This window comes from Battus philenor, unplaced genomic scaffold (assembly GCF_028537555.1).
Source record: "Battus philenor isolate CCGP_79_NKW_IND1 unplaced genomic scaffold, ilBatPhil1.0.hap1 SCAF_9, whole genome shotgun sequence".
In the NCBI taxonomy this organism is placed as follows: Eukaryota; Metazoa; Arthropoda; class Insecta; order Lepidoptera; family Papilionidae; genus Battus; species Battus philenor.
The window spans coordinates 3574023-3601408 of NW_027181759.1; the positions used below are offsets into that span (position 1 = coordinate 3574023).

Genomic DNA, 27386 nt, shown 5'->3' on the forward strand with positions numbered 1-27386 from the left:
TAATTATTTAACAAGTTAGCTCGGTTCCGTGTGACACCGCGTGTAGTGACGATGACGAAGTGTTTTGCTCTTGACAAATTGTTAAAATTGTTATAACACATGGTACCTCTCATTATTTATTTTCGTGTGAATCATTTATATTAACTGTATACTTGTTTATATTTTTTAAGAGTAACTTTAACTATATTTTACACGGGTGTACATGTTGACGACAAGTGATGGACACTGGCTTATTCCTTGTTGATATATATTTCGTGTCAATGAATTACATAAAATCGAACTGGAATGTTATTATGTTAATAATAGACTAAAGCTTCAGACGCTGTGTTAAAACATTTACAATAATGATTAAGTTATTTTTTGTCGAATTTATATACTTTACGAAGATCATCATCATTTTAACTTTAGGAGAGCCACTGCTAGATACAGATCATTCTTATAGATTACCAATAAGATTGGTTAGAAGACTGTATCCAGCTTCTTCAGTTAACGACAAAGTCGTCTGTCCAACTTGTGGGGGAACGTCTTACACTGCTCTCGCCATTCAGTAGTGTCCACTGCAGACCTCTAGGTCACCAGGGATCATCCGTTCTACGCGCTACGTGTGCAGCAAGCATTACCACTCCAAATTACTTCAGATTTAGTTAGTCTGTTTCGCTTACTTTCATTTCTTCTACCGTATCCTTTGATTTTGTCTATGCATATGCGCAATGTTTTACGCATAGTCATTTAAATAATTGTACCTCAAAACGCAAACTTAACAACAATACACGAAGTGTGCGGACAGTCGTCGACCGGCGATTCTCACGCCCAATAATTTGTTGGCCTCACATTCGTTACATTGCGCGCACAACTTTAATATACAATTAAACATTGCGAATTTTTTTATATTAAAAATCTCAGAAATAATAAAGGAAATTGAGTCATCGTCTGCAATACGGACAAAATAATTAGCGGAACGTGTTTTGTATCTGTCATTGTACTACTAAGTAATTTTTTTTATAACAATCGTCATTTTAAAAATATTGTATAGACAACTGAAAAACGACGCCAGCAGTAACACGTAAAAGTCTGCTCCCCCAACAGCACCCGGAGGTATGAAAAAACATTATATGCGATGTAGACCACACAAAAGTGCCACATATCGCATTTAAAATTCAGATAAATATTCTTCAAAAAAATTAGTTTTTTATTAGGTACGTAATGGTAAATTCTGGTTTTTCTATATGAGATGGGGGACTGGTTTTTTTGACAGACAGTCACTAATGCTTATTGACATATACGAACTCTGCTGGCTTGAGGTCGCAAAGCACAAAGGACACTTATTCTAGACTTTCTCATTTTAGACAGCAAGTGTCGAAAGCTCCTTTGAAAGACGAGGTCTTGGACTGCCATATTATTTTCATTACCGTATTGGAAGGCCGCTCAGCTCTTGGTTCTTCTGGCCAGAGACGAAATCTCAATTTGGACTGTCATTCAATATGCGTTTAATATTCCGACTTAATGGCCACATTTAAATGCCTGGTTAACAGCTGTTTCAGATCAAAATGCTATTAACTAGCCATGCTGCTATAAAGCAATTATTGACTGCTTATCGTATTATTATTCCAGACATGATGATTTAAAAGGATAATATATTGTTGGCATATAATGAGATGTCTGATATATTTTTAAATAATAATAATTTAAATTTTGCAATGATAATAATAATTAAATTTTGTGTATTTGCTGTTACGGCTAAAGTAATTCAAGAGCTAAAAATTTGACAATTTTTGTTTTAAAGGAACATTTTTTTTTGTTTGACAGTAATATGGTGCGTTCCATATACGGATCTGACAATATATTGTAATTGTGAATGTAAAAATTACGTAAGCTATTTTTTTTAGAAAAAAAATATAGCACGTTAGCTGCTTACATTTATTAAATATATTCTTTCAGTCTAAAAACTGTCTGATTCGATAATTATATCTCTATTAATATTTCAAAATTTTTTTGAAAAATGTTTCTTCAATCTTTTACTTTCAATACAACAATATTTTTTGTACACGAGCTAGCTATTTATTACTTAGTTTAACTTGCTCTTTTCTATTCATTCCATCAGTTACCGTTATCACAGAGGGGCTTTTATTTAACCGCAATAATAATATTATATAATCAATATTTATTAAAACAAAACAAATTTGTCACAAACTCTAAAAAAAATATAGCAGACTAATAGCAAATAGCAATCAATTTATTAAATAGTCGGATACACAGTAGTTCGCGCTACACGCTGCGACACACGGGGTCACTGCATAATGCGCAGCCTTGGCTAAGTTAGGGACGCAGCCGTCGCGTAACAAATCAAAGGACACTTTTTACGGCGTGAGAAACGCCGCCAACCTTCGAACTCTACAGACCGGTGATCAGGCAGTTGATGTTTGAAATTATACATTACTTTTATTTTTACCAGAATAACAGATACATACATAGATAGAAATGCATTAAATGAAGTAATAATAATAATAACTTTTAAATTTTTATAGCATCCGAAGTTATAATAAAACCCAATGCTTAACAAAAACCACAGATTACGCCTAAATAGCCTGTCTTGTAAAATGAATTAGGTTAGGTTAGAATTAGGTTTTGAACTGGCATGGAGCGTTACTACAACAGTACTGAATATTTTAAAAAATGGAAGAAAATTTATCCCTAGTTGTTATAGTTTACCGTATATTTTTGACGCTTTTAATAAAGTGTGCTTGAAATATTTAGTTGTGTATATTCTGCACTACTAATTAAAAAAATACATTTGAGAATCACATAATCATTTATAAATAATATTGGCAAGGATATATTGTGATTGTAAAACGTGAACTTCGTGGAGTTTTCATCAAATGCTTGTGGTAAGATCAATAATATTTTCCTAATTATTAAAAATAATCATTTATTATGTATATATGTATATGTACATACGTGTATACATTTATTGATATATAAATATTATTAGAAGAAACAAGCAGCGCGTTCTCAGGTGGTGACGGCCTGGCCTATAACTACAAAAATATATAGTGTTGTAAAACATAAAATCATTTTTAATTTGGTTTGTACTCTTTAATTAGTACTGGTGCTTAAACATAGATGTCAGCAGTGCAGTTACTTGGTAGCAACAATTTCTGGCGTGTGACTTTATTAGACAATATCGAAAAAAATTTTATACATTTCAAATATGTTTTTTTTTCAAATGTGGCATAGATTATTGTTATTATAATCTTAATGTCATCCACATTACGGAAACTACTGTCATCTGAACATAAACAATTCCACTGTGATGACTGAGAATAAAAGAGTAAAATTATTTTTAGTATGAATCAAAGTTATTTTTGAACCTCTGAAATTTTAGTAATTTATCCAAAGTAGTTTTGAGGGATTTTGTGGAGAAGGCATCAATGAGTTAATGTTAGAAAGTTAACAAAAGGAATTGTTTTCGGTGTCCTACCGCAGCAGACCACCTCTTTTACTCGCCCATTCCGAGATATTTACGATTCAGTGAAGCTATTTAAAATGAGCTAATTTTTTGTATTGAAGAGGCAAGTGTTTGAGGAGTCACCATCATAATTTTAGCTGCACTGCATCCATCTGTATACCTGTTTCATTGATTTTCAATAGAACCAGGAAGCGGCCTGATTCATAGTCTCCACTTTAGATCTTTAAGGTCCCAGCGACCATCTGTTGTGTGCGCAATGTAGACTGCCCACCAGCACTTCAACATGCCAATCCGTTAAGCGATGCGATTAATTTCTATTGTCTATACATCAATCTAGTATATACATTTTTTCCAAGGAGTAATTAAAACGAATTATTAAAAAATATAATCTTTATTGATATCTACAATATTATCTCATTATACATCGATTAATTTAAATATATTACATGATAACGAATAACTCCCTATAAAGTACAATAAACATGACTCCGACCACAGCGGTCTTTGGACGCGTAGATTAAATATATTAAACATTTTTTATATACGAAAATAGACTTTCCAGAGACCGAACAAACGCAGAAAGTAAGATAGATTTATAATAGTGAATAAAAATTTGAGAAATTGTTTTTCAATATTATAAAAACTTGTTTAAAACAATCCTCCTCATTACATTTTTTATAATACTGACAAATGTTGAGCAATTTCATTGATATATATATAATTAAAATTTTGTCTAGTATTGTCTCTGGTAAATACAGAAGTTATTCTAAAACTTAGCACCTTTATAAAAATTCGAGAAATAATATAATTTTTATATATTTTGGAATGTCTACAATTTTTTTATAATAAATATTCGCGTGTCGTATTTTCATTTTTGTTCATGGAAATAGCGATACTATAGAACATAATACGAATTCCACAGACAACGAAATGTATCGATTAACTATAAAAACTAAATTAATTTTATATATTTATAATAATAATTAATTGTGATGCTATAATTAGCTGTTATTATAATATGGAATGTTTATAAATACTTCATGTATATATAAAATTATTTGAATAGAGAATTGTTTGTTAGCAGTGTTTTTTTTATTAGTATTATTTGGTGGATCTAATTGTGATTGATTGTTGCATTAATAATTATTTACTATGGAAGTAGTCCATGTTTGATATATATAGTTATAACGATTGTATAATAAAAGATAATGACTAAAATGAAAATAGAAGTATCTAAATAACTAAATAATAGTGACAACGAAACACGTGTAAGTTTGAGTCTAAAATCCTATTCTCATTTTAATCACGCGAGCAAAACCGGGTTTCTGGAGATTTAAAAGTTTCATAACACTCCTTCCGACTTTTGCCCGATCCCATAAGTAAAAATTAAAAACTTATGATATTAAATTTATATTGGGACGAAGTAACAATATTCATTTCAATTCCTTAAAATTCAATTTTCATAACGCAATATAACGAATATATTTCCTCTGTCATAACGACATTATTCAAGGTTCCGTTTTCTCCGCTCAGCAATATGTTATTGTTCTCACGTGTTGAAACCTGAAAAATAAATGAAATATACAGTTTAATAAAAAATGTTTTTTGAAATTATTATATTTACAAAGTATTTGGCGCTAAAGAGAGCGGGTTCAATTTATACCGTTTGCCGACAAATTTAAAACCTTCGTAGATAACTTATCTAGAGAAATGCATTAAAGTAATTATTTAAAAGTTCATTTCAATTTTCAACGTATATTTAAAAGTGAATTTTGGATTAACAAATGTATATATTAAATGCAATATTGTATAGCATTCTTCTTAGTTCAAATATTATATGATTTTTCATAGATATATATCACATCACTTGGCACATACTTATTTATTAATATACTAAATTCTTTTTTTATCATGTAAAATCATAAATTTTAATTTGTGAACATTTGTTTAATATTACGATTAACATAAGTATTCAGGCGTTATAAATTGGTTCCACGTGGCATATATATAATGACAATTATTCAAAAGTACCATAAAATGTAGATACTTGTAGAGGTTTCATAACACATTATATTTTTATTGTTTGTGTATGCATTTTTTCGCATAGTATGCGTATTCAAAAGTACAAATTTACATTAAAATAAACTCTTTAATTGTACCAAAAAATATGTTTCAACGAAAAAAAGAAGTTTAACTTTCATATTAAATAAATTAAACTTCTATTTTAAAGCAGTGTAAAGAGCACAGTCCATCAGTGTGAAAGGGATGGATTTTTGCATTGATCATCGTCACCATATAAGCCTATAGAAGCCCACTGTAATGTGTGTGCATAGGCACACCAAAACTTTTCTTCATTGACTTGCCTCTAGTGGGGGACATTGACCATTATCCTATATATTCGTTTTATTTTTAAATTTTGTATCTTGGGATTTTGTTGGAAATAATTGAACAGGTCCTAACCCTAGGTGGTTAGCCTAGTGGTTGCCTAAATTGATAAAATGAATAAATATTTACCGGGCGAGTGCCTTTGCTCCCTCTGCAGTGCCACGTATTGTCGTACGAGGCGCGCCACTTCATGTGCCTGCTCCGCCTGCAGCCTAGTCACCCTCTGCTGCAGCAGCGACCCGCATTTCACATCCAGAAACAGCGTCCCGTCCTCCGATCGAACCTAAGCAAACGCATATTTTAGGTTATATATTTATTAAATTTCATATGATATTTACAAGTGCGTATTAATTTATTATCAGTTATAAATAGGAGCTAATTAGATATTTTAGCACATCTTTAATAGTCAAATGGTAACCATATGCCATAGTTCCGTGTGTATCGTTATTCGTATAAAGCTTTTAAATATTTGAAAAAGGTAATAATGAATTATTTTATTTTTAGTTTTTAATTTCAGAAATATTATTCTGTAGTTAAGAAATCATGGTCGTTACAAGTTAATGTGTACGTTTAATATAATTTTTCATAAATGATTTCACATATTCCTATCACTTGTATTATACTATTTTATATAACGATTAATGTTTTAAAAAAATATATTTTTTATGTCTCATAGCAATTACTTCATCAACTAGTTATTGTTGTTTACTAATTTTAAGGTATCGTAAATAAATAAGGTAAGCTACTTTCAGAGAGATATGTGATATGACGAAACCACTGGGCGTCAGTGTTTCCAGATAAATCCTTCTGTGCTCTATACAGACCTTGCGTGTAGAGATGAGCTCTGCGTAGGGCCAGTGCGTGTCGGTCTCGTGCGTGGCGGGGTGCAGCAGGTGCACGCCGCGGCGGTTGAGCGCCAGCACGTGCTCGCGCCACTCGCCCGCGCCCGCCACGCGACGCACCGCGAAGAACGACGACCCGAACAGTGGCCAGCGCGACAGCACCTGCACACGGCAACAACATTACAGAATAGTTACTATTATTATGATTACCTTATTAGCGTGTTAATCGTCTTCTTACTCCTCTCGAAATATAAGGAAGATTTGAGACTCGTACCTGTAGAACCTTCGACTTGGCAGCGGGCGGTGCCATGCTCCTGACTGCAGGCCACTCGGCCGCGACCCAGCTTGCCCACTTGTTGGGCCTGGGCTCGCGTAGTGCAAGCAGTGGCTTAGGCAGCAGGAAGCGCAGATCACGCGGCTGCGGTGCGTCTGGCAGTCCGGCCGCGCGGTGTAGCAGGGCTGCCACCAGCGCGGCGTCGCGCACCACCGCTGACGGTGGGGCACCTCCATTTGGCAACACGAGGAGCAGACCTTCAAGATAGTCTGGAGCGACCTGGTAAATAGACGTGTTACAGGGTTAATAAAATCGTCAATATTAAAAAAAGAAAAATAATAATAATATTGATTGATCGTAAAATTTAAGGGTGACTATCTTTCGAGGTCTATGCCTTGCAGTAAAAGTATGTCAGCTGACATGATGACGATGAAAATACAAAAGTGGATTATTAGGTTTTTAATGTTTCCGTCCAAGTTATGCCTTTTATAGAAGAGTGAATAGGCTGATAAAATAAAAACAAGGCGAGGTTACATTAAAACATAAATTTATAAATTGAAATACATACTATCAGTCTTTAAAATATTAGTCTTCAAATTATACAAAAATAATGCTTTATTTTTAGAGTCATAATCATGTGTTTTTCAATTTAATATGTTTCGGTCACATATCGCGAGGTACACTATGTAAATTTATCTGTTCTCTACTGACAGAAACTAAATGCACGTACATACAGGCATGTACACTGCACATATTTGATAGTAGGTGTCTGCCGATTTGGATAATATGAAGGAAAATTCGAAAAACTGGCAGTGGAAAATGAGGCTACGAATAAAAATCCGAATAAAATGTTGAGACTAATTCGTTCAACAAAAGACAAAGCATATTTTTAAAAGCCATGGTGGTTATGGGTTGGCGAGATGGTGAATTGGCGAGTTGGTGTGGAGGAACATTTACCTGGTTGAAGAGCACCTCGGTGTAGAGCGGCGGCGCGTCTGCGCGCAGCGGGTGGTGCCACACAGAGCGGCAGAAGATGAGGTAGAAGGGGTGGTGTGCGCGCTGCAGCTCCGTGGTCACGTCCAGCACGTACTCGTCGCCCGCCAGCGGCATTGTCAGCGCGTCGCCCGCCACGATGCAGTACAGCGAGAACTCCGCGCGCTCCGCCTCGCTCGTCACGCCAATCTACACACAAGTTATCATAGAGTAAACGCTTCTGGTCTCAGCTATGTGATGAGTAGGTATTGGAGCTGGTACGTACTAGTTCGCAGAGTTCATTGACGATGTCCTGCACGACAGTAGCGCAGCGTGTGTTGACAACGCGCTCGGATCCACCTGGAAGCCGATACAGCTGGCGGCGGGCTGACCGTCCGGCGGAAACTGCGGTCACCTGTAATTATGGTAATTGTTTGAACAACGAACTTATGGATCTAAGACAAGCTCTTTTACGATGGGTTTTAAAAAAGTCTCAAGGTTACCCAGATGAGCAATGCAGAACAGAAATGAGGCGATCCGTAGAACAACTATGGTCACCGATGTAGTTCGAGGAATTCCTCGTCTAGGTGACATTGAGCCTTATCTAAGATTTCTACGTACCTCTTCGACACTAGGCACGTTCTTACGTCCACCGCACCTAAGCGTCTTCCTTAAGTTCGCGAGACAGACCGAAGCGGTGCCCTGACACGGTCTGCGCCTATCTGCCGCAGCTGCTGATAAATACTCCACCAGGAAAGGCCTGAAACACATTGATCTTATTGATATAAAATCTTTCATAAAATTCGTCTACATATGTTTATAAGAAATGTATTGTTTAAGTACGGAAACTTGTAATTTTAGGTGATGTTCAGCTGCCCTTAAGGAAACTTATTTATTAATGCTCGTATTTTATTTAACACTCTCTTTTACAAGGTACGTAAAAGAAAATACATTGAATAAAATAGGCAAAAGAAGAACAAATTGCGATCTTGAAGAACTAAGAGCCTTGGTAGGCTCTCAAACGTCAAGATTTGTCTATAGCGGATCTTCGAGTTTTTCAGACACATCGCTCGAAAGCCTGGCGATAACCTCCAAAAACTCACTGTCCCCGTCAAAGTCGACGGTAAGAGATTAAGGGAGCGTAGTCCTGTTGGCTGGTGTGATCTTATCTTTACCATTCTTAACATGAATATTTCTGTGGCCACACATGTCGCGGACAACCGAAACAGTTGGAGGAACATCAGCGTGAAATGGGTTTAGGTCATTGAAGAAACGACATAAAGAGTTTTACTAAACTTGTTAGTCATCGTTGACTGACCTGAGTGTATCAGAGCATGTGAAGTAGGCAGCGAGTATGGACATCAGCCGCCAAGCCCGCTGACAGGAGTCCGGAGCCGTGGAGCGGTTGGACGTGGTCTGCTTCATCAGCTGGCAGTACACCTCGTCGCGCAGCTCCGGTACCGAGTGGCAATGCTGTGGACATATGATAATTGCAAATCTGTGTGTTATACTGTAGTAGGAATTTGTGTACAAAATTATTATAAGTTTTTCATATCATATTTTAGCTGCAATTGCGTATGTATATTTATTTTAACAGTGTTAGCGAAGGATTTAACCCATAAATATTGTTGCAAGTTATCTACATTCCGTTCGACCCTCTAAAATAGATTTAAAATTAATTCTTTATAAAATTAATTGCAATGAAACCACGCAAAGGAGTTAAATCTCTTATATTCCGAATTAATTTTACTCTTCTATTATGATTTCGAAATAAAAGATTATATTTAGCTTTGCGTGTAAGACACGACCTTTTTTTTAAAAAAAAAAGTTTCATTTCCAATAACAAACGCATATTATACACCTTTATAATTTATTTCTTACGTCTTAACTCGCGACTAAGTTTTTTTTTATTATTATCGTGTTTTTACCATAAAATCATTCTTTTTAAGTTCGTATACTGCGTGTTTAATTTTGGGCACCTGCGTCTTTGTTTTGACAAAAACATCCGTTAGAACTGGAGGGCCTGTTATAAAGAGGGCATATCTATCTACCAACCTATCATTTGAAATATTTTTTGTGACTTACCATGAGAACGGTGTACACGCATTTGACTTCTGTAAGGTCTGCATGCACTGCTCTTTCGGGGGGCTGCAGGTCTCCACAGTAGGCGCGCACGCAGGTGAAACACTCGAGAGCTGGGGGCGCTAGTGCTGCAGGAAGACGCAGCAAAGGCGCGCGTAAGGGCGTCGCCTGCCATTTGACGACGTCCGTCTGCGCCTTCCATGTCCATTCGTTCCGTTTCGCTTTACTCTTTAGCGAAGAATCGGCTTTCAGTATTTCTAATCTGCGATCATTAAAATAAATTGTTAACTAATCTGTTGACCGATATATTTAAAGCATTAGTATTAGTTATGTATTCGGTTCACTATTGCAATATCGATTTACTATTTCATAAACATATACACGAAAAAAAACGTGTTCTACTTTTAAAATTCGTAGACGTGATTACATTCGATTATTGAATTTGTCGTAAGGATTTTTGTTGTATAAGCATCAGTTGCTACTTTAAACTAGTAATCTATTGATATCTATTTGGAAATATAAAATGCTAAAGCATTATGACATTCCAAAAATAGACCTCATTAATTCATAATAAATCATTTATAATTCAAACCTTATCTAAGTTTAGAAGCAGAATAGATATCATTGTAATATATTTAAAACATTTATGAATCTAATTCGAATCACGTAAATATGACAATTTATAAGTACTTGAACAGCATAGCAAATGACTGCTTTGCATATTGTGACCTTTATTAATTTTGCTTTATTTAGAACTGTATTTTTATATCGCAGTTCTATACGCAAATATAGAGTAATTGGTTAAAGATGTAAAAGGTTTAAAGGGGTGAATGTATAACACATTTGCTGTCAATGGATTGATACAGCATGTCCAAAAATCAATAATTACATCATTAATAAATAATTTAATTATAACATTGTAAATAGAAATAAAGGATTTCAAATATCACATATTGAAAATAATTTTTGTTTACTATCTGTTCTTGCAAGTTTGTGCTGCCAGAAGCTAATGATTTGTCGCATTCTAAAAGAAACTATAAATTAATGTAAAATATTTCAGAGTGATCACTTCATACAGGATGTTTGAAAATAGGTGTAAAAGCTTTAAAAATTTTTGTTAAAAATGGGCGATACATTCATCCTTCTTTAACACGTATAATCACCCTGTATAAGAGGATGTATGCAATAATCTTAACCGTTTCCCATATCAATAAACTGGAGTAGTGGAAAGTCGTTATGAAACACAAGAGGTAACTATCTGTTATTCGAAAAAAAAAAAACGAAATGACGGCTCGAGTATAAAATTATTCAACGAAGAAACACAATTAAATAACTAACTTTCCAAAGTTATAACTTCGCGTTTACGTATAACATGGCAACATTGAATCGATGCGTTAAAAATTTAATTACATTTTTTTTATCTATTAGTAAACGTTTTTTTTACATTATGTTGAGAACGAATTAATTAGAACTAATATAATCATTATAACAAAACACCGGAACTTAAAATGAATTGTGTCTGTGTGTCTGTGTGTTGTGTCTTGTTTTTATTGAAAAAATTCTGCCAGTTATAATTAAGACGTATATACCTATAAATAGTATAGTTTTTTTCATGTAAATACCGGAAGAGCACAACATGATAGAAAGAGTATAATGACACCTCTATTAAAGCTATAGCATTTTATCTAAAGCTATTAATTTTAGCATTGGTATCCAATTAACGCTTGACTGTATTTAATGTAAGCGCCTTTTTAGAAACTCCGATCGATATTCTTATTGACTAGTTGCAATAAATTTAATTACCTTTGTAATAAAAACCGCGCTGACCCGCAAAATAAAACCGGTTAGGCACTGTTTTACATACAGAAACTTTTTTCGGTAATTTATTAAATAGATTTTAAACAAACAGTAATTAGAATTAAACACTTCGCGAAATTGTTTGGCAATCTAAGCTGGCGGACAATTTTGACGGAATTTAAAATGATTGATATAAATATGATCAGAAACCCTATTTCGCAATGGTACATCACAGGTCACATCAGAGGTCGCCAAGCTCTTTGCTAGTACGAGCCGTAACTAAATACACATTTAAAACACGCAAATGAATGTTTTTTTTACGAAGATCATATTTATTGAAATAGTTTAAACAAAACTACAAAATATGTGTATTGAAGTTAGATATGATGGCACGTATATGAGAGCACTCCCAATAATACTTCAGATGCCGGCAAATAAATTATGATCCGTATTTGGATTTCAGTAATTTAGTGGTGGAATAATAATATAATTATTCACACCAGTAATTTGTTTCTATTTCCCAGTAGCTGACATATGCAATATAAATTAAAATATTTAAATAATTCGACAATCAATCGGAGCGAAAAATAATCATTCAAAGAACCGCATGTGACTCGCGACCCGCAGTTTGGCCACCCCTATTATATTTTATTATCATCATTTCAGCAGCAAGACGGTCATAGCTGGACATGTCTCCCCCTTAGATTTCTAATAGTATCGGTATGGAGCGTCTAGCGTTTTCTGGTGACTGCAAGACGTCCCACGGTGGGTTTGACGGTCTGAAGTCTCATATCTAGAGCGTTAAGACCCCGGCAACTTATCTACGCGCTTTATTGCGTGCCTATTTTAACTTGCCAATCATGTGTCATCAATATCAAACTGTTTTATAATACATTAACAAGAACCATGTGACGGTCGATACATGATCAGAAACATGCTCTTTTAATACGCCTTTTTCATTGTGATACTATCTAGAAATTTCGTAACCCCATAATTGCAACTCGAACGAATCGACTTTCGGTGGTATGGGACGCCCTCAAAACTGATTGTTAAACGTGTCTCCAATGGCAGCCCAAGATGAAGGTGCGTCCAGTTACTATATAGAAAAACAGCCCAAGCCTGACTAGAGAACCCTTAACCTTAGATACTGCGAAGAGGGTTAGGTAACAGCCGTATACGTTTTGCATGGTATAGCGGTTTCGGTCGTACTGTAAAACGAAGTAAATAAAAGTCACCGACATATCTATTATCTTGTTTGTTCTACACATTATTAAAACTAAATTTCTTTTTGTAAATATATGCCAAAACTTGTAACCTTAAACAGATATTTCATTTACAGTTTATTTTATAAATTCGTAACATCCCAAAAAAAAATACGAATATTTGTTACAACACAAGTGATCACTTTTAACAAAATCCCAGTCCCAAATAATATATATAAACAAACATGTTACGTCCCTGTAGTTCAATAATTTAACTAAGTTAATAAAAATCATATAAGAACAAAGTAGGTGTACTGGATTAGCTCTAAATTGCTTCAAATGCTTTAATTTATTAAACTACTTAGCGAAGTTTATTTAAAACGGCATTTCCAGTAATAAATTACAATATCCTTTCTAAATTGCAATTCCGAAGGTTATTGTTTCCAGTGTAACTTTTCAAAGTCAGATCCGGTTAGCTCCCAGTCTAGCTTCGTGAGTGCGTGCTGCTTGCATTTGATGTAAATATTACTTTGGCGTGAGCTAAAGCAGCCATTTGCACAGAGCGTGTGCCCGACGTCGTTCATATTTATACACCGTGACTGATCCATGTTTATGTACAATTAAAATAAAGGAAGCGATAAACGCGCCTTTCTATCCGTATACAATATGTAATGTCTAACTTTAAGCCATGCACGGTCTGCTACCGACCGTTGAAAACAAAAACATTTCTGTTCCCGTAATTTCGACGCTGAATTCAAAACAGGACTTTCATATTATTTTTATATAAGTGACTCACATCTACGAGAAATAATATTAAAAACTATGGAGTCCATTACTATATAACTTTAGTAAGTGTAAAACATTAATGTAAATATAACCTATGCTATTACTAAAATATTTTCCCTAGCATAGCAACTTTGTCATCCAAGAACCAATATTTTAAAACAATTTAAGGATATAATTAATATTTTAAATACTTTTATCAGTACCTAGTCTGATTTGTCTTTTGCGATAAACGTTTAATTTTAAATAACGATACATCTAATAAAACTTTTACCTATAATTTTATAAAGACAACATAAAAAGATTCTGAAGGCGCTCTTTAGAAATTCAGAATCTTATCATATATAGACAATTTCCTGGCTATCAATGAAGTAGTCAAAGAGTAACGGTTTGCCGACACTTGTTCTTGTAGAACTGGGTCTGCAGTAAGCTGGGCTAAATATCTCTTCTACGCACTGGCACAAAACAATCAACAATTAGTGCACTACATCAAAAAAAGAATCTCACAGAATATAAGAATCTTCGTCGTCGGCGTCGCCGTCAACCGACAAACTGTCACATGACATATCCGCGCGCTCGCCGGCCAATTCAGCCGACACCGACACCGCCATGTTTGACCGCCGATCGAGCACTGAACGCCGAACGTATTTCGCGCCTTCGGCGAAAGTGTTCAATCGCCGACGCAATTACAGAATTTGAATTATTTTACATATCATCTGCTTTCGTCGATTTGTTTATTTACACCTATGTTAAGGACTGAACCTGTCACGTCATTCAAGAAACGCTTTTTGTAATGACGATGCTAATATATATGCAATTCCATAACATGAATAACGATGTATTACCATAATATTACATTACAAATAAAATTTTGTGTAAATTAAAGAGATTGTGGTGTAATGTTTCTTAATACAAAATTTAGGAATAACCGTTTTTCGACATTCTAGGATGTGTTAATCTGAACGTCTTACTTTCGCAAAATTTACTCAATTTTAAATAATGATATATCCTTATCATCAATCAATAGTATCAAGAATTACCCACATATATATATATAAAATGCGAATCTGTTATATTGTAGCTTACTTTTTAAGATCTAGGTCACGCCCTCAATTAAAAATAACCTCTAATACACATCGGAAATGGTAATTGTTAAATAAGTAATTTTGTTAAGATTACTTAATCTCTTGATCAAAAGAAATAAGTATGTAATTAATACTCACGAACAATAATGGCGCTATAAACTACAATCACTACTAAAACTTGATTAAATATTTACTTATTAAAGTCCGCATTTTACAAATTCTTAGCAATTAATAATAATGCATTAGTATTAAAATTAAATGAAAAAAAATTGAAATTATTATTATAGTAGAGCAAGTAAGAAAGTAAATAGAAACCTTTGAGTATATTTTTAAACATTAATATGTTCATTGTAGTTGCTAAAAGATTTCTCGCACTCAAAACATATTTAAACAAAAACCACATTGCCTCTGTTCATTTTTAAAATTCTGGCAACTTTAAAAATATTAGGATACTTGCATTCGGCGTTTGAGGCGCGCGAACGTGAGACACGGCATGGCCGCCGACTGCCGCGCCAGAGTCCCACGGTCGCCAGCTCTCCGATGTGTTCCCAACGATGCTCCACACACAACTAACTAGGGCTGCTCGTATTTTTTCCGAAACATTTTTAATGTTTCATTGTTTTTAACATCTGACAAAGGTGTTGCCTAATACCAATTGTTATTACGTTATACTTTTTTTTTTATTTTAATGAGGGCATATCATATGTCAAAAGTTACGAAATTTTGATGTCTTGTATTCCGAATCATTTATTTCTCAAAATTGCAGATTATAAAAGATTTTTTTTATTGATTCTTTATCCCATAGACATTAGCATGCATGCTGTTATGTATTTTAAAATAGAAATATTATTTTTCTTTTTTGGGCGCATTTACATGTACTTATTAATGTAACTTAAGTGGCTTCCATAATACTTAATTATGTAATGTAGTGATATAGCTTCTTATGTTATTTTAATAAATTATTATACCCATTTGCTTTAATTATATTCTTTATTATAAAAAAATTTAAATATTATGGTTTATTTATATCTGTGTATATCGTTAAATTCTTAAAGTAAACAAAGAAAAGGTGTACGGTTTTTGATATCTTTCATGAGTAAAATTTAAAGATAAGTAATGTCTTAGTGATAATAATGTATCACTTTTGCTTTTTATCAAACATTTTTTTCTAATATCCACTGTATTTATTTTTATTAAAGCTATGAGGAAAGATGATCGAGAATTTGAGATTAACCTTGATCATTTTATATCATATCATGGTTTGATATATGACATTGCCGGAATTAAAGAACAGAAAGCAAGATTTGCTAACCCTATTAATAATTAAAAAAGTATGCAAACATCGATTCTTGGAACGCGTTACTCTACATTGTGTGTAAAACATTGCTCCCTCTTTTTACGGACAGTCGCCAACAATGCGAAAAGTTAACAGCACTAGATGTAATTATAACCGTGTAGTGCTTTGTTAGTGTTACCCTATAAAATATTAACATAGATAATTAAGTGGGGTAGCTTTTTCACACTTATTTTAACAAAAATCGGAACAACGTTATACGCAATTTAATTTACTATGCTAAATTAAATATCGCAATAACCTTACTACTGGTTTTGTTATCATTCTTGCTGTCATCTCTGATTCGATGCAATATCAATGCAACAGCGAGAGTCGTAAGCGTGACGAAATGTCAGGGACGTAATAAAAGTGGTGTTTTTTTTTCTGTGAATCATGTAGTAACAGTAAAAAAATATTTATAAAAAAAATGAAATATGACCTTCGCCGTTATTGTTTTTATCAGGTTTTTAAATATTTGCAATCTACGAGTTCCTATACACATTGACAATTTTTTTTAATATATTACTAGACATAATTTCCTGACTAAAAATGGCGGAGATAATTTCTCATCTTTTTCTCTCTTAATAAACAAGAATAAAAAGATTAAGCGATATAAGTAAAAACCATTATTTAGTATGCTAAGAATAGATACAATTATGTTCTTATAAATACTTTCACTGCATTATGTTGCCAAAATTTTTGAGATATAACCAATATTTAGTTTTTGTCTCTCCTGAAAAGTTCTATTTTCGGACTTATGTTGTATGGTGAAGTTCGCACGTAATAAACCGCCCTACCAGAGTATAGCTGTATAGTGTTTTATATAGTGTATGCGGCTTGGGACGGCAGCGTGGACCACAGGCGGGACAAGGAGATATCCGAATTCCACCTCGGTTCGCCCACGCTGTTCGCGGTTAAGGAGCGAATGGACGCCCTGGACGTACTGCCGTGGAGCTGCAGACGCTCATGAAAATGGTCCTGACGGAAGAACAACGCTATCGCAGTGTTTTGTTTGACGCTCGACAGCATATGCTAAGACGTCGCCTTTTTGGTTGACGTAGTGTTGCCAATTGTAAAAATTCGATATCTACTATTTGATTTTATTACTTTTGTTACACTTGTTACTTTTACAAGAAACGTATTAAAATTACCCCTAAATTTATTACATTAGTAATAAAAAAAATGAAAGTAATACTGAAAATAATCTAGTGGAAAGGCTTCGGGCCTTATTCACTAGCTGACAGTTGCTCAACGAACGTACAAGGGGGGGGGGGGGGGGGGGGTTGGGGGTTAGATTTTTCTACGAGATTGAATACTAATTCAACGACATTCAAACGAACTATGTCTATTACTAAATAGACATAGTTCGTCGGATGAGCAAATTAAAGTCGCATTGGGAAGACGGCATAGTGCGCAAAAAGCCGGTGCGCCAGTTCGGGTATTCCCCTTCTGGACGATAGACGTATGGTTTTGTCGTGTGTCATGTTACGGAAAAACGCTGAATGCAGGCTGCTTCCTATCGTTCTTATTGGTCTGTGTACAGCAGTGGGCGTCCCATAGCCTAAATGATGATGATATATATAGATAATATGATATTTAAAAATGTAAATAAAGCCAAATACATCCATGAACTTGCGAGAATTATGTCTTAAAACATAAAGTGTAACAGTGAGTGAATCTTGTGTAAATTCTGTTTATTCGGATACGAGTGATTTCGTGTCGGCTCCCGCAATGCCACCGCACAATACAATTATGTGTGATCGTAACACAATGGATTACGTAAAACGGGTCGAATGACCGACATCGCTTCTTTCCTCCTCTTGGGCAATGACTTTAATTCATGTTCGTTCAAAAACATAGCATACGTAATGTTTATAATTAAGTCCGGAAAACATCACAAACGACGGCTGATTTGGAACTGTTGTGACTGAATGGAAATAATTCATTATAGAGGATGATTTGTTATAGGTGTAAAACTTTAAAGGATATATTCCTATGCATAGCTCATTTGTCATCACAAAACGTGATCGCTTTAATAAAGTTATTACTCTGAAACTCTTTTGAGATGCGACTGGCCAATAATTACTAGCAGCACAAAGTCTGCAAGGACATATAGTAAACAATAATTAATTTTTATATGTAGTAATGCGATGTTTGAAAAAAAATCATTATTTTGTTATTAATGAAACAATAGATTCTTTGTTTAGCGTGTACCATTCTACAAATGAGATATACATTCACGTGTTTAAAGCCTTTACACCAATCGTCTTGTATATTTATATATTACATATTTTAACATATGCACGCAAAATACAATCTTTAATGTAAATATTATACAAATATTTTAAAAGATATAGATATATTTAATTTAATGACGTGTGATACTTTTTACAAAGTTAAACAATTACGGTACTTATTTAAAAATAAGTGACACGATTCAGAAAATAATGTTGCTACTAAGGATTTAAAATGCAAGTCTATATGTCTATAGGGAAACGTCGTCTTTGCCATCATGGGATATAAAAAGGTATGATATTTGACACATTTCGATGTGATGAAAAAAAAATAATGATCTATATAAAAGTTGATTCCGCACTACTTTTATTTAAAATCAATATTTTTCACTACCCTATATTTATATAAAGCTGTGACGCTGCGAACTGTATGACAATGCTCTACAAAACAGTCTTCGGTGTGCCAAATCAAATGCCATGTACTTTACGTATTTATAACCCAGTTATTAGTAGTAAGGTGCAACGTCTTTTCAACTTACAAAATAATTTTAAACGACGTGTTAAAGAAACTTACGGACCAAGCAAATGCTTATTAAGTACTTTATAAAACATAATAATACTGCTTCATCATCACTAAAAAGACAGTCGATTATAATTCAAAGTGAAAATACATTACGATTCATACAATAAGCACAACTTGCACTTTCATTGTGCTGAATAAAGCGATTCGAAAATTGTCGAGTTCATTCATTACAAGAATAATTTCGTTAGAGCGCGCGTTTCGTAGATTTTTTTTGACCTGACATACACTGCTGCCCAAGTGGCTTAAAAAGATTCCGCGGGTTCATTGAAGCTGGCTGCAAACAGCGCTTAATCTCTATTAACGTTGCAAACATCGAGAGCTCCCTGAAAAGCGTAGCTCTGGTCGCTACATGGTACAGTGTCATCAAATTATTTAAAAATATATTTATTGAAAGCAATCTTTAATTATACGCACTTTTCAGGCTTTACAGTACCCGGCGATAAATATTGCACATCGACCTTTGAAAAGAGACGATCGGCAAATTTCGACTTCGTAAAGCGTTATCTCTGTCGCACGAAAAATAAACAGTCCGATAGCTAATAGGAGCTGTAAAAACAAGTATAATTTGCCTCTTTTGATAATTATTTTTATTTTTTTGTATAAAATTACCGATTTTTCTATAAGTAGTGGCTTTATTATATTATATTTTGGTGTATAATGGTATTTATTATTCACAATTGTAATTTTCCTGAATAATTAAATACGTAAACATAGTGTAAACATGTTTTTTATTTTATTTTTCCCATTCTAAATCCACCAATTATGTGCAATTATTATTTTAACACTATAAGTAGAAATCTACCATTCACTTTAAATGATGTAAATTAGTCTACAAACAAAACAAATTCCATACATCTCGATTAACTAAAAACTTTTGAATGATATAATACCGAATTGAAATGTCGCTGGGCTTTTAGATGGCTTAGACGAATGCTAAATGCTGTGACTAGGGTCAAGGCCCCCCCTCCCCCGAAGGACCTCGGTTTATACTGTCACTCGTTGATTATCAACACAGCATTTCCACACAAGGGTGCTGGAGAGAACCGAACTTCAACTTGGTTGCTATACCTGGCATAACTACCACTGTTTCCTTTGACTAGATTAAAAATGAAAACGTTTGAATATAGAATCTTTTTGTCCTTACGCATTCGTATCTTCCGCTATGATGCATTAAAAGTTAATTAATTCGAGGAAACAGTGATTGATTACTGATAGAGATACATAAAACTGTATGTATTAAATAGAAACAAAAAAAAACAGTTATTCAAGAATCAATAAATCATGCAATTTTTATGTTTCCGATCCGTGATTTATACTTCATTACGATCAATAACTTTGATATTAGTATTCAAATTCGGATTCAATAACGACTCATCATTATTTTAGTCATAGAACGTCCTCTGCTAGACATAGGCCTCCTATATAAGTTTCCAATAGGACCTCGCACAATATCCTTAATAAACTAGAGTTATGTATTGCTAAGCTTTATTATCACTTAAAATCCTTCAGATTACAGTAGAATTTTTCACAAGTTTTGTTTAATAATTTTTTCAAACTTGATAATTTTGAGATTTCACACAGATGTACTGTAAAAATGTACACAGTCGGACACAAATGAGTTACTAATATATAATAATAAGCTTAGGAAAAGTATAACAAGGTTATTTTTGTTTTCATTGTTAATCTTATAAACATTGCTATTTTAGCCATATTTACTGGTTGTTAAATTGAGTTACTAATAGCCAAATTAAAAAATAAACTATTCTGTCTATATCTGTTTCACTCTACAAAATTCATTTTCATAATAACAATTTTAGGTAATGCCTCTCAATATTTAACTATATTAAAATTATCATTCAAAATTAAAATTAATTAAAATTATTAATAAAATTATAAGCGTTTATTTCTTGAATGTTTAACTATAATTTTACGGTTGCGATACTTACGTAGCTAATGGCTTGACAAATTGCCTTATGTACACGAAATTATATTGAGACGAACTACGAAAAACATTGGTTCGAACTAAGTACTAAAAAAATATTAAATAATACAAACGTTTATAAATCTATGAAACTAATAAATCCTTAACAAGTAAAAGTTTCATATATTGAAACTAGATGGCGCTGAACATAGAAACTTTTCAAAGCGACTAACACCTGTTTTCTAAGGAAAAGCATAATTAAATAAAACTAGGAGAGCGGCATTCTACGTTTGAAAATAATAGAAAATGATATGCAAATATTTATTATTACTTACTCTGGGCTCTGTCTGAAGTGGTCGACTGCAAATTGGAGCAGAGGATGTCTTCCGTCGTGTTGTGGCGTCGATTGATCTCTTCTCTCGTCTCTTATTTCTCTATCCCTTTCCCTATCCCTTTCTCTTTCTCTTTCCCTGTCTCTGTCCCGGTCTCTTTCACGTGGAATAGGTGAATTTGTCTGCGCTCTCCTTTCTACGTGTTCAGTCTCGTCCCTCGACTCCCGGATTTCTCGTACTTCTCTTGACTCCCTCGATTCCCTGGATTTACGCGATTCTCTTATTTCCCTCGTTTCTCTAGTTTCTCTGTTTTCACGTTCCGATGTTCGCTCCTTGGTGGAGATACCATTTGTAGTCGGCTTTGGTTGTATCTGAAACAATTAAAATGATTATTGAGATTTTGTCATTATCATGTTAGTGGATAGACACCCACTGCAAGGCTTTGGCCTCCTACAAAGATCGCTATGATGACGGGTAGCATAAACCCGTATCCAATGAATTCTTGCAACCTTGACCCAGTCGCTGTGTTTATCGGCTCGTGGTCGCCAACAGAAACCGTTATAGCCCTAATGTTCATCAGTTGCACGAGTGATTTGCCGCACCTACTTCAGAGGTGCAACTATTCGATCGAAGCTACGATTCTTAACATAGGTTTTCACTACAGGGAAAATGTACAAGTACGTGATATTATTAAGTGAAATATACCTTCACGTTTGACAGTAAACATGACGGGTTCACTGCGTGTAGTAATGGCATGGTTGTGTGGATGATTTATGCACGTCATTAAATTTCTCAATAAACAATTAAAAGAGTATTGAAGAGCTGGCCGGCGGCGAGTTCAGGAAAGCGTGACGCGTACACTAAGAAGCATTTCGATACATACGGCGATTTTCGTTCTGACCATTCTATTACTTAAGTTTGACTTCCACTAAAAAAGTTTATTTTTATTATCTGCAACCTGCCAGATATTGCTGTAGGCTTAATAATATAAAAAAAGAAAAGGAAGAAATTTTTTATTTATCGTTTCTAATCGTGAATGCGTTACTTTCTTTACGAATATTGAGTGATAGGTTAACATATATTTTTTATTGTATTTTAACATGCGCTATTCCGAAATCCCGTTTTTAAACACTAGAAACAACTCAGCACACATATCAACCAATTTTTTGACAGCTGACGTCTTTCGACTTGTCTTTTGTTTTATACGTCATCTTAATTATTAAAAAAATTATTTAGTAATCTTGACGCTTTTAAAATAAGCTATATTAATAAGATGAAGAGAAGTTTTTAAACATACAGATTTTCAGTAGTTTTTCTTCTTAATGTTTCAGGTTTTCCTTTATCTTTAATCTGTAGATATCATGGTTTTGGCCCCCATTGATATTGAGTTTAGTCTACTCCATAATTCATGTAATGAATAGTGTTTTTAATGTTCGTACTGTAGTTAATTTAAATAGGAAGTGGTCAGCTAATCTAGAATCTTACGTTTACTGCCGACATGATATTTATTTTTAATATCATAGATGAAGATAGCACGGTGCATGCCTGCATTGACCAACAATTAATTGTTTTATAGACTTTTACTTTAGAATTACAGTGTTTTTAATTATAAATATACCTCTCGTATTACCAAAATCAAATATTACATGGAAACAATATTAATTATATTGTATACGCTATAATTTAATACAATTATGACATGGAATATATAACTGGTGTTCCATTTTAGTGTCCGTCTATTGTTTTACTGTTAAGGATGCTAAATTTAAATACAACTAACAATGTATTCGTAACAGCAGCGCGGACTTACGGGTCAGTACCCACCTTGTTCAATGCAACCAATGAATATAATTTATAATCGATCATTATTTTTTTGTTTATTTCGAAGATTAAATTTTTCCTTATTATTCAATTTAAAATAAAAATCATCACCATCATTTAAATCATACGTGATGTATGGTTTTACATAGACCTCTCTTAAAGGTTTCCAACAAGATAGCCTACAGGCAGGTAACATCCAGCATTCTAACGAACTTGTAATGGACGTAACATCCTGGGTTATGTAGCCTGTCCACTACTACTTTAATTCGTTAATCCTCTGCGCTATGTCGGGTACTTTCGTTGGTATACGGATCTCATTCTTGATTTGATCTCGTAGAGAAATCTCGAGCACAGCTTGCCCAAAACGTGCGAAGTAAACGTGTCCATTTTGCCTGTCGTCGTATGGATAGGACCCTCCATCCTATGGTGGATGGTGGATTGTATGGGCTATGGTACATCGTCGTCTTTGCCCTCCGGGAGAGGAACTCATCTTAGATTATCGCCTTAGCATACTTTTTTTTTGGAGTCATATATTAATTTAACGTTTAGTTGTATAGATGTTAATAAATATTTTTTATAATTAATAGATGTAATAAAAAAAACAGTTTTTAGTCAAAAATTAAACCTATTTTCATGTAATAAATAGCTCATGTAACGTTTTAAATTATACCGATCGTTATTTAATTTATATTTTTAGCGATTTTAAAAAGTGTTGTACCTTTGGTTTACGTTTCAACGTTTTCCTGCTCAACGTCCTGATAATGCCGTAGATGTTCTCCATGTTTACGTTTCACGGCGTTTAATTAACACTATCAATTGATTTATAAAAAAAATCAAAGGGTGAACCTTAATAAACACTTTTACCACTTTCACTATATAAAAAACTGTCCGTCTATATGCATGCGGGGAGCGGTTTCCGTGAAGTGCAGCTGCAGTATGCAGTTTGCGCGACCGAATGCACACCGCACAGCTCGCCGCACATCTTTATGAATATGCAATCTCGATGCACTATTTGTTATTAACCGGTAATAAGCTTTTTTAGCTTCCTTTTTACATCCACTGTCTTAATTATTTTTACATATTCCTACCTAGAAACATTTATACTTATTGTATTTGCAGGTTTTCCCATAAATCAAAGACAAGCTGAAATAATTCGACAGAGCTACAGATACAATAAAATTAAAAATAGAATAAAGAAAAACATAAATAAATAATGCGCTATTTTTTAATACTTTTCATGAAAATTTTCTTGACAATTTGCCATAGTTGAATGTAATAATATTTTTTAAATACATGCTATGACAAAAAAATCTTTTAAAAGAAATTTGCTGTTTATATTTTTGTCTTTTAATTCGTCTTCGTTTTAACCCATAGACACACACAATTTTACAGGATTGCTACAGCTTACAACTTTTCAAAGAATGGGCAGTAACGTCCTCTTCGTCAGCGATTGCCAACATTTTGTGCCAGATTGTGGTATTTCCCCCATAGATATCTTTGGAGAGGCATATTGCCTTGCAACAGGCGTCTATGGACTGAAAGATGACAGCCTTTAACGTAAAAATCAAGGTAAGAGGAAAAACTAAGCAGTGTTAGATTAGTAAAACACCAAAGTTATGTTTGTGTCTATAATAATGTCTATTATTAATAGTGAAATATTTTGCTAAGCGTGCATTTATATACACAAAAGAATTATCATTGATGTTAGCAAAAAGCACAAATTTGTTTTTTTTTTTTAATAATCAATGATTTGTAAAGGAAACATGTCAAATTTTTTATTTATATGTGACTATCTATATATACGAAAATCACTTTAATAATTGATGTAGTTTATGTATGTCTAAATATATGAAATGACTGCCCAGTATCAGTAGGTAGTTTCCCTCATTTCAGATAGATGGCGCTGGCATTAAGTCGCTGAGTAAAAGTTTTAAAGAAGTTTCTAGTCATGTTTTTTCGGTGATTTGGATTATATAAATATATTCATATGCTTTTAAAGTTATATAATAATTTATCACAATGTTGGTATTGGCATCAACGAATTATCTATCGTTCGTAAACTAATTAATAAACTATTCAAAGCCTTTCTTCGAAGCCACGCACTTTATTCTTGGGCAAAAACACAGAGCTTATTATATCACTGCTTTATTCTAAAATAAGAAAAGATCATATGCACGACCCGTCAACTTAAAAATCAAATCCTACTGACACAAGTTCTCATTTGAAACTTTCAGAATGTTTTACATGTACCCACTTTTAATAAAAAGTACTAATATATATTTTTAGGGAATATTATTGTTTTGTTTTTTACAGCTTGTGTAATGGCGAACTTAATGCCTTTACCGTTATTTACCAGTCAACCTAAGTTAATGCAGAGATAACTAGTAGACAGGTGTGTAAATGTTATTAAAAAATATTATGTAGTATTTTATTCTATATATAGATGATAAATACTGTAATTATTTTTTTAATTACTAATTACAGGAATGTCTCCTGATATATATACATACTTAAACAATAGAATACAATGTAAGTATATTATATAATACGACATTAGAGAGAAAAAATTAATAATTTATACAATCGCAAAGATTTTAAAACTGTAATTACTTTATAGCAATAGAAAAGTAACCAGAGATTGTCTTTACGGACCTGCGCTCAGGGTATTTACTACCTGTGCTCGGCAACCCGAAATTGATTAGATTGTGCAATTGAGTTGCATAATCTGAAATATTATCTTCTTCCAGCTTATTATTCCTCACTACCGAGGATCATGACAGTTTTTGGACCTTTGAGACAATGTAGATGCATCAGGTTGGTAAAAAACGCCAATTCTCGGTTGGGTGAAACTGGGTTGACAGGAAAATCTCCATTAAAATTAAAAAAAAAGGCTTACCACAAGGGTGATGTCATCGAATGTCTTATATGGGACTTAGACCTTAAGAAAAGCGAACGGATTACACATCAACACGTTTGAGTTGCGGTGCTAGAAGCAAATGTTACGAATTCCTAAACATTATTGGTAATATTAAATCGAAAAAAGTACTAGTCATTGACTGGATTTTCTGTCTCTTCCCCGAAGTGATTATATGTTTCAGTACAATTTACTTTTATGTAGACATCACCGTATCGCAAATAGGCAATGTAATAAAATTAAATACAGTGTTTAACTCTTCGTGTCTCGCGTGCAACAAATTCTAGAGCGCAGTGCAAAAAAGAATATCGTACGTGCTTGGAAACATAGTTGTTAGCGGATATCATATAGAACCCCGGCGACTGTTCTCGTTCTAAGAAATACAGCCTTCTCTCCGAGAAGCGAGGGCCGGTTGTGGATGTGCCGTTGACACGCTTTGGAACTTTATTGACATGGATCAAATGACGCAAGATTCACGCGCTTATAATAAATATATAACTAATTTTAATTTATTAAAACAAAGTACAGTTATCATTGATTTTAACACATTGCTTATTAAAGGTATATTTATTGTAATTGATTACAGCAACTTTTACAAAAAAGTAGTAACGTCATAATCACTTCACGAGTCATATCAAAGTCCTAATTAGTTTGTTATTTTAAATAGCTCGACATCTAAGACAAATTATTGTCTTCAGGAAAAAAATCTGCAATTTTATTAGTTTTTTACTTATTAGAAATGTTATTTAATAAGAGAAACCAATAATCTGGTATGATTGCTAACAATCAAAAATGTAATCAAGAGAGGTATTGGAAGTAAAAATATTTTCGTAACAACAAATTTTAAAATTTGAAATAAATAAATACAAAATAAAAATAGCTTTTTTTTAGAAAATATCGCAAGTACTTTAATTTATTACATTTAAACAAAGAGTTTCTATTAGAATTATATTTTATAACACTTAAGATGTTATTTATTCTATCATTATATTTAGGTTACCCATGTGTCAAGTTAATGATTAAATGTTTAAAAACTTTTTCTCTCAACGCATATATTATATAAATTATTTATATTCGTATACATATATGAATAAATTAATTGACAAATAGGTATATCATTATATAGTAGATATAATTTATATAATAATATATTTGTAGTGGTAACACAGTGAAAATATCATTCCAAGTAGGTCGTGTAACAGAGATTGCACCGCATCTTGAATGTCATCGTACGTCGAACCGTTCTAAACGATTTCAAGTACAAGTTGACAGTATCTGTTAGACACGAACTGTGGGTTGGTTAGTGTTAAATACTCTAACTATATCCTGTGCGTCGACTTATTTATTCTAGCGTAGTTCA

The 27386-nt window shown here is 33.5% G+C and overlaps 1 protein-coding gene across 1 annotated transcript in view; it reads right to left on the reverse strand.

The window, feature by feature from the left end:
• Positions 1–3844: 3844 nt before the first annotated feature.
• Positions 3845–27386, reverse strand: part of Myo10A (Myosin 10A) — a 113234-nt gene continuing 89692 nt past the window's right edge. The window contains exons 23-32 of the mRNA XM_068776071.1: positions 21295–21662; positions 10025–10283; positions 9258–9412; positions 8561–8699; positions 8226–8354; positions 7925–8149; positions 6968–7246; positions 6676–6855; positions 5981–6134; positions 3845–5029 (exon numbers count right to left, since the gene is read on the reverse strand). Of these exons, the coding sequence (XP_068632172.1) occupies positions 5016–5029; positions 5981–6134; positions 6676–6855; positions 6968–7246; positions 7925–8149; positions 8226–8354; positions 8561–8699; positions 9258–9412; positions 10025–10283; positions 21295–21662 (1902 nt within the window). The 3' untranslated portion in view covers positions 3845–5015. The remainder of the gene's footprint in view (positions 5030–5980; positions 6135–6675; positions 6856–6967; positions 7247–7924; positions 8150–8225; positions 8355–8560; positions 8700–9257; positions 9413–10024; positions 10284–21294; positions 21663–27386) is intronic.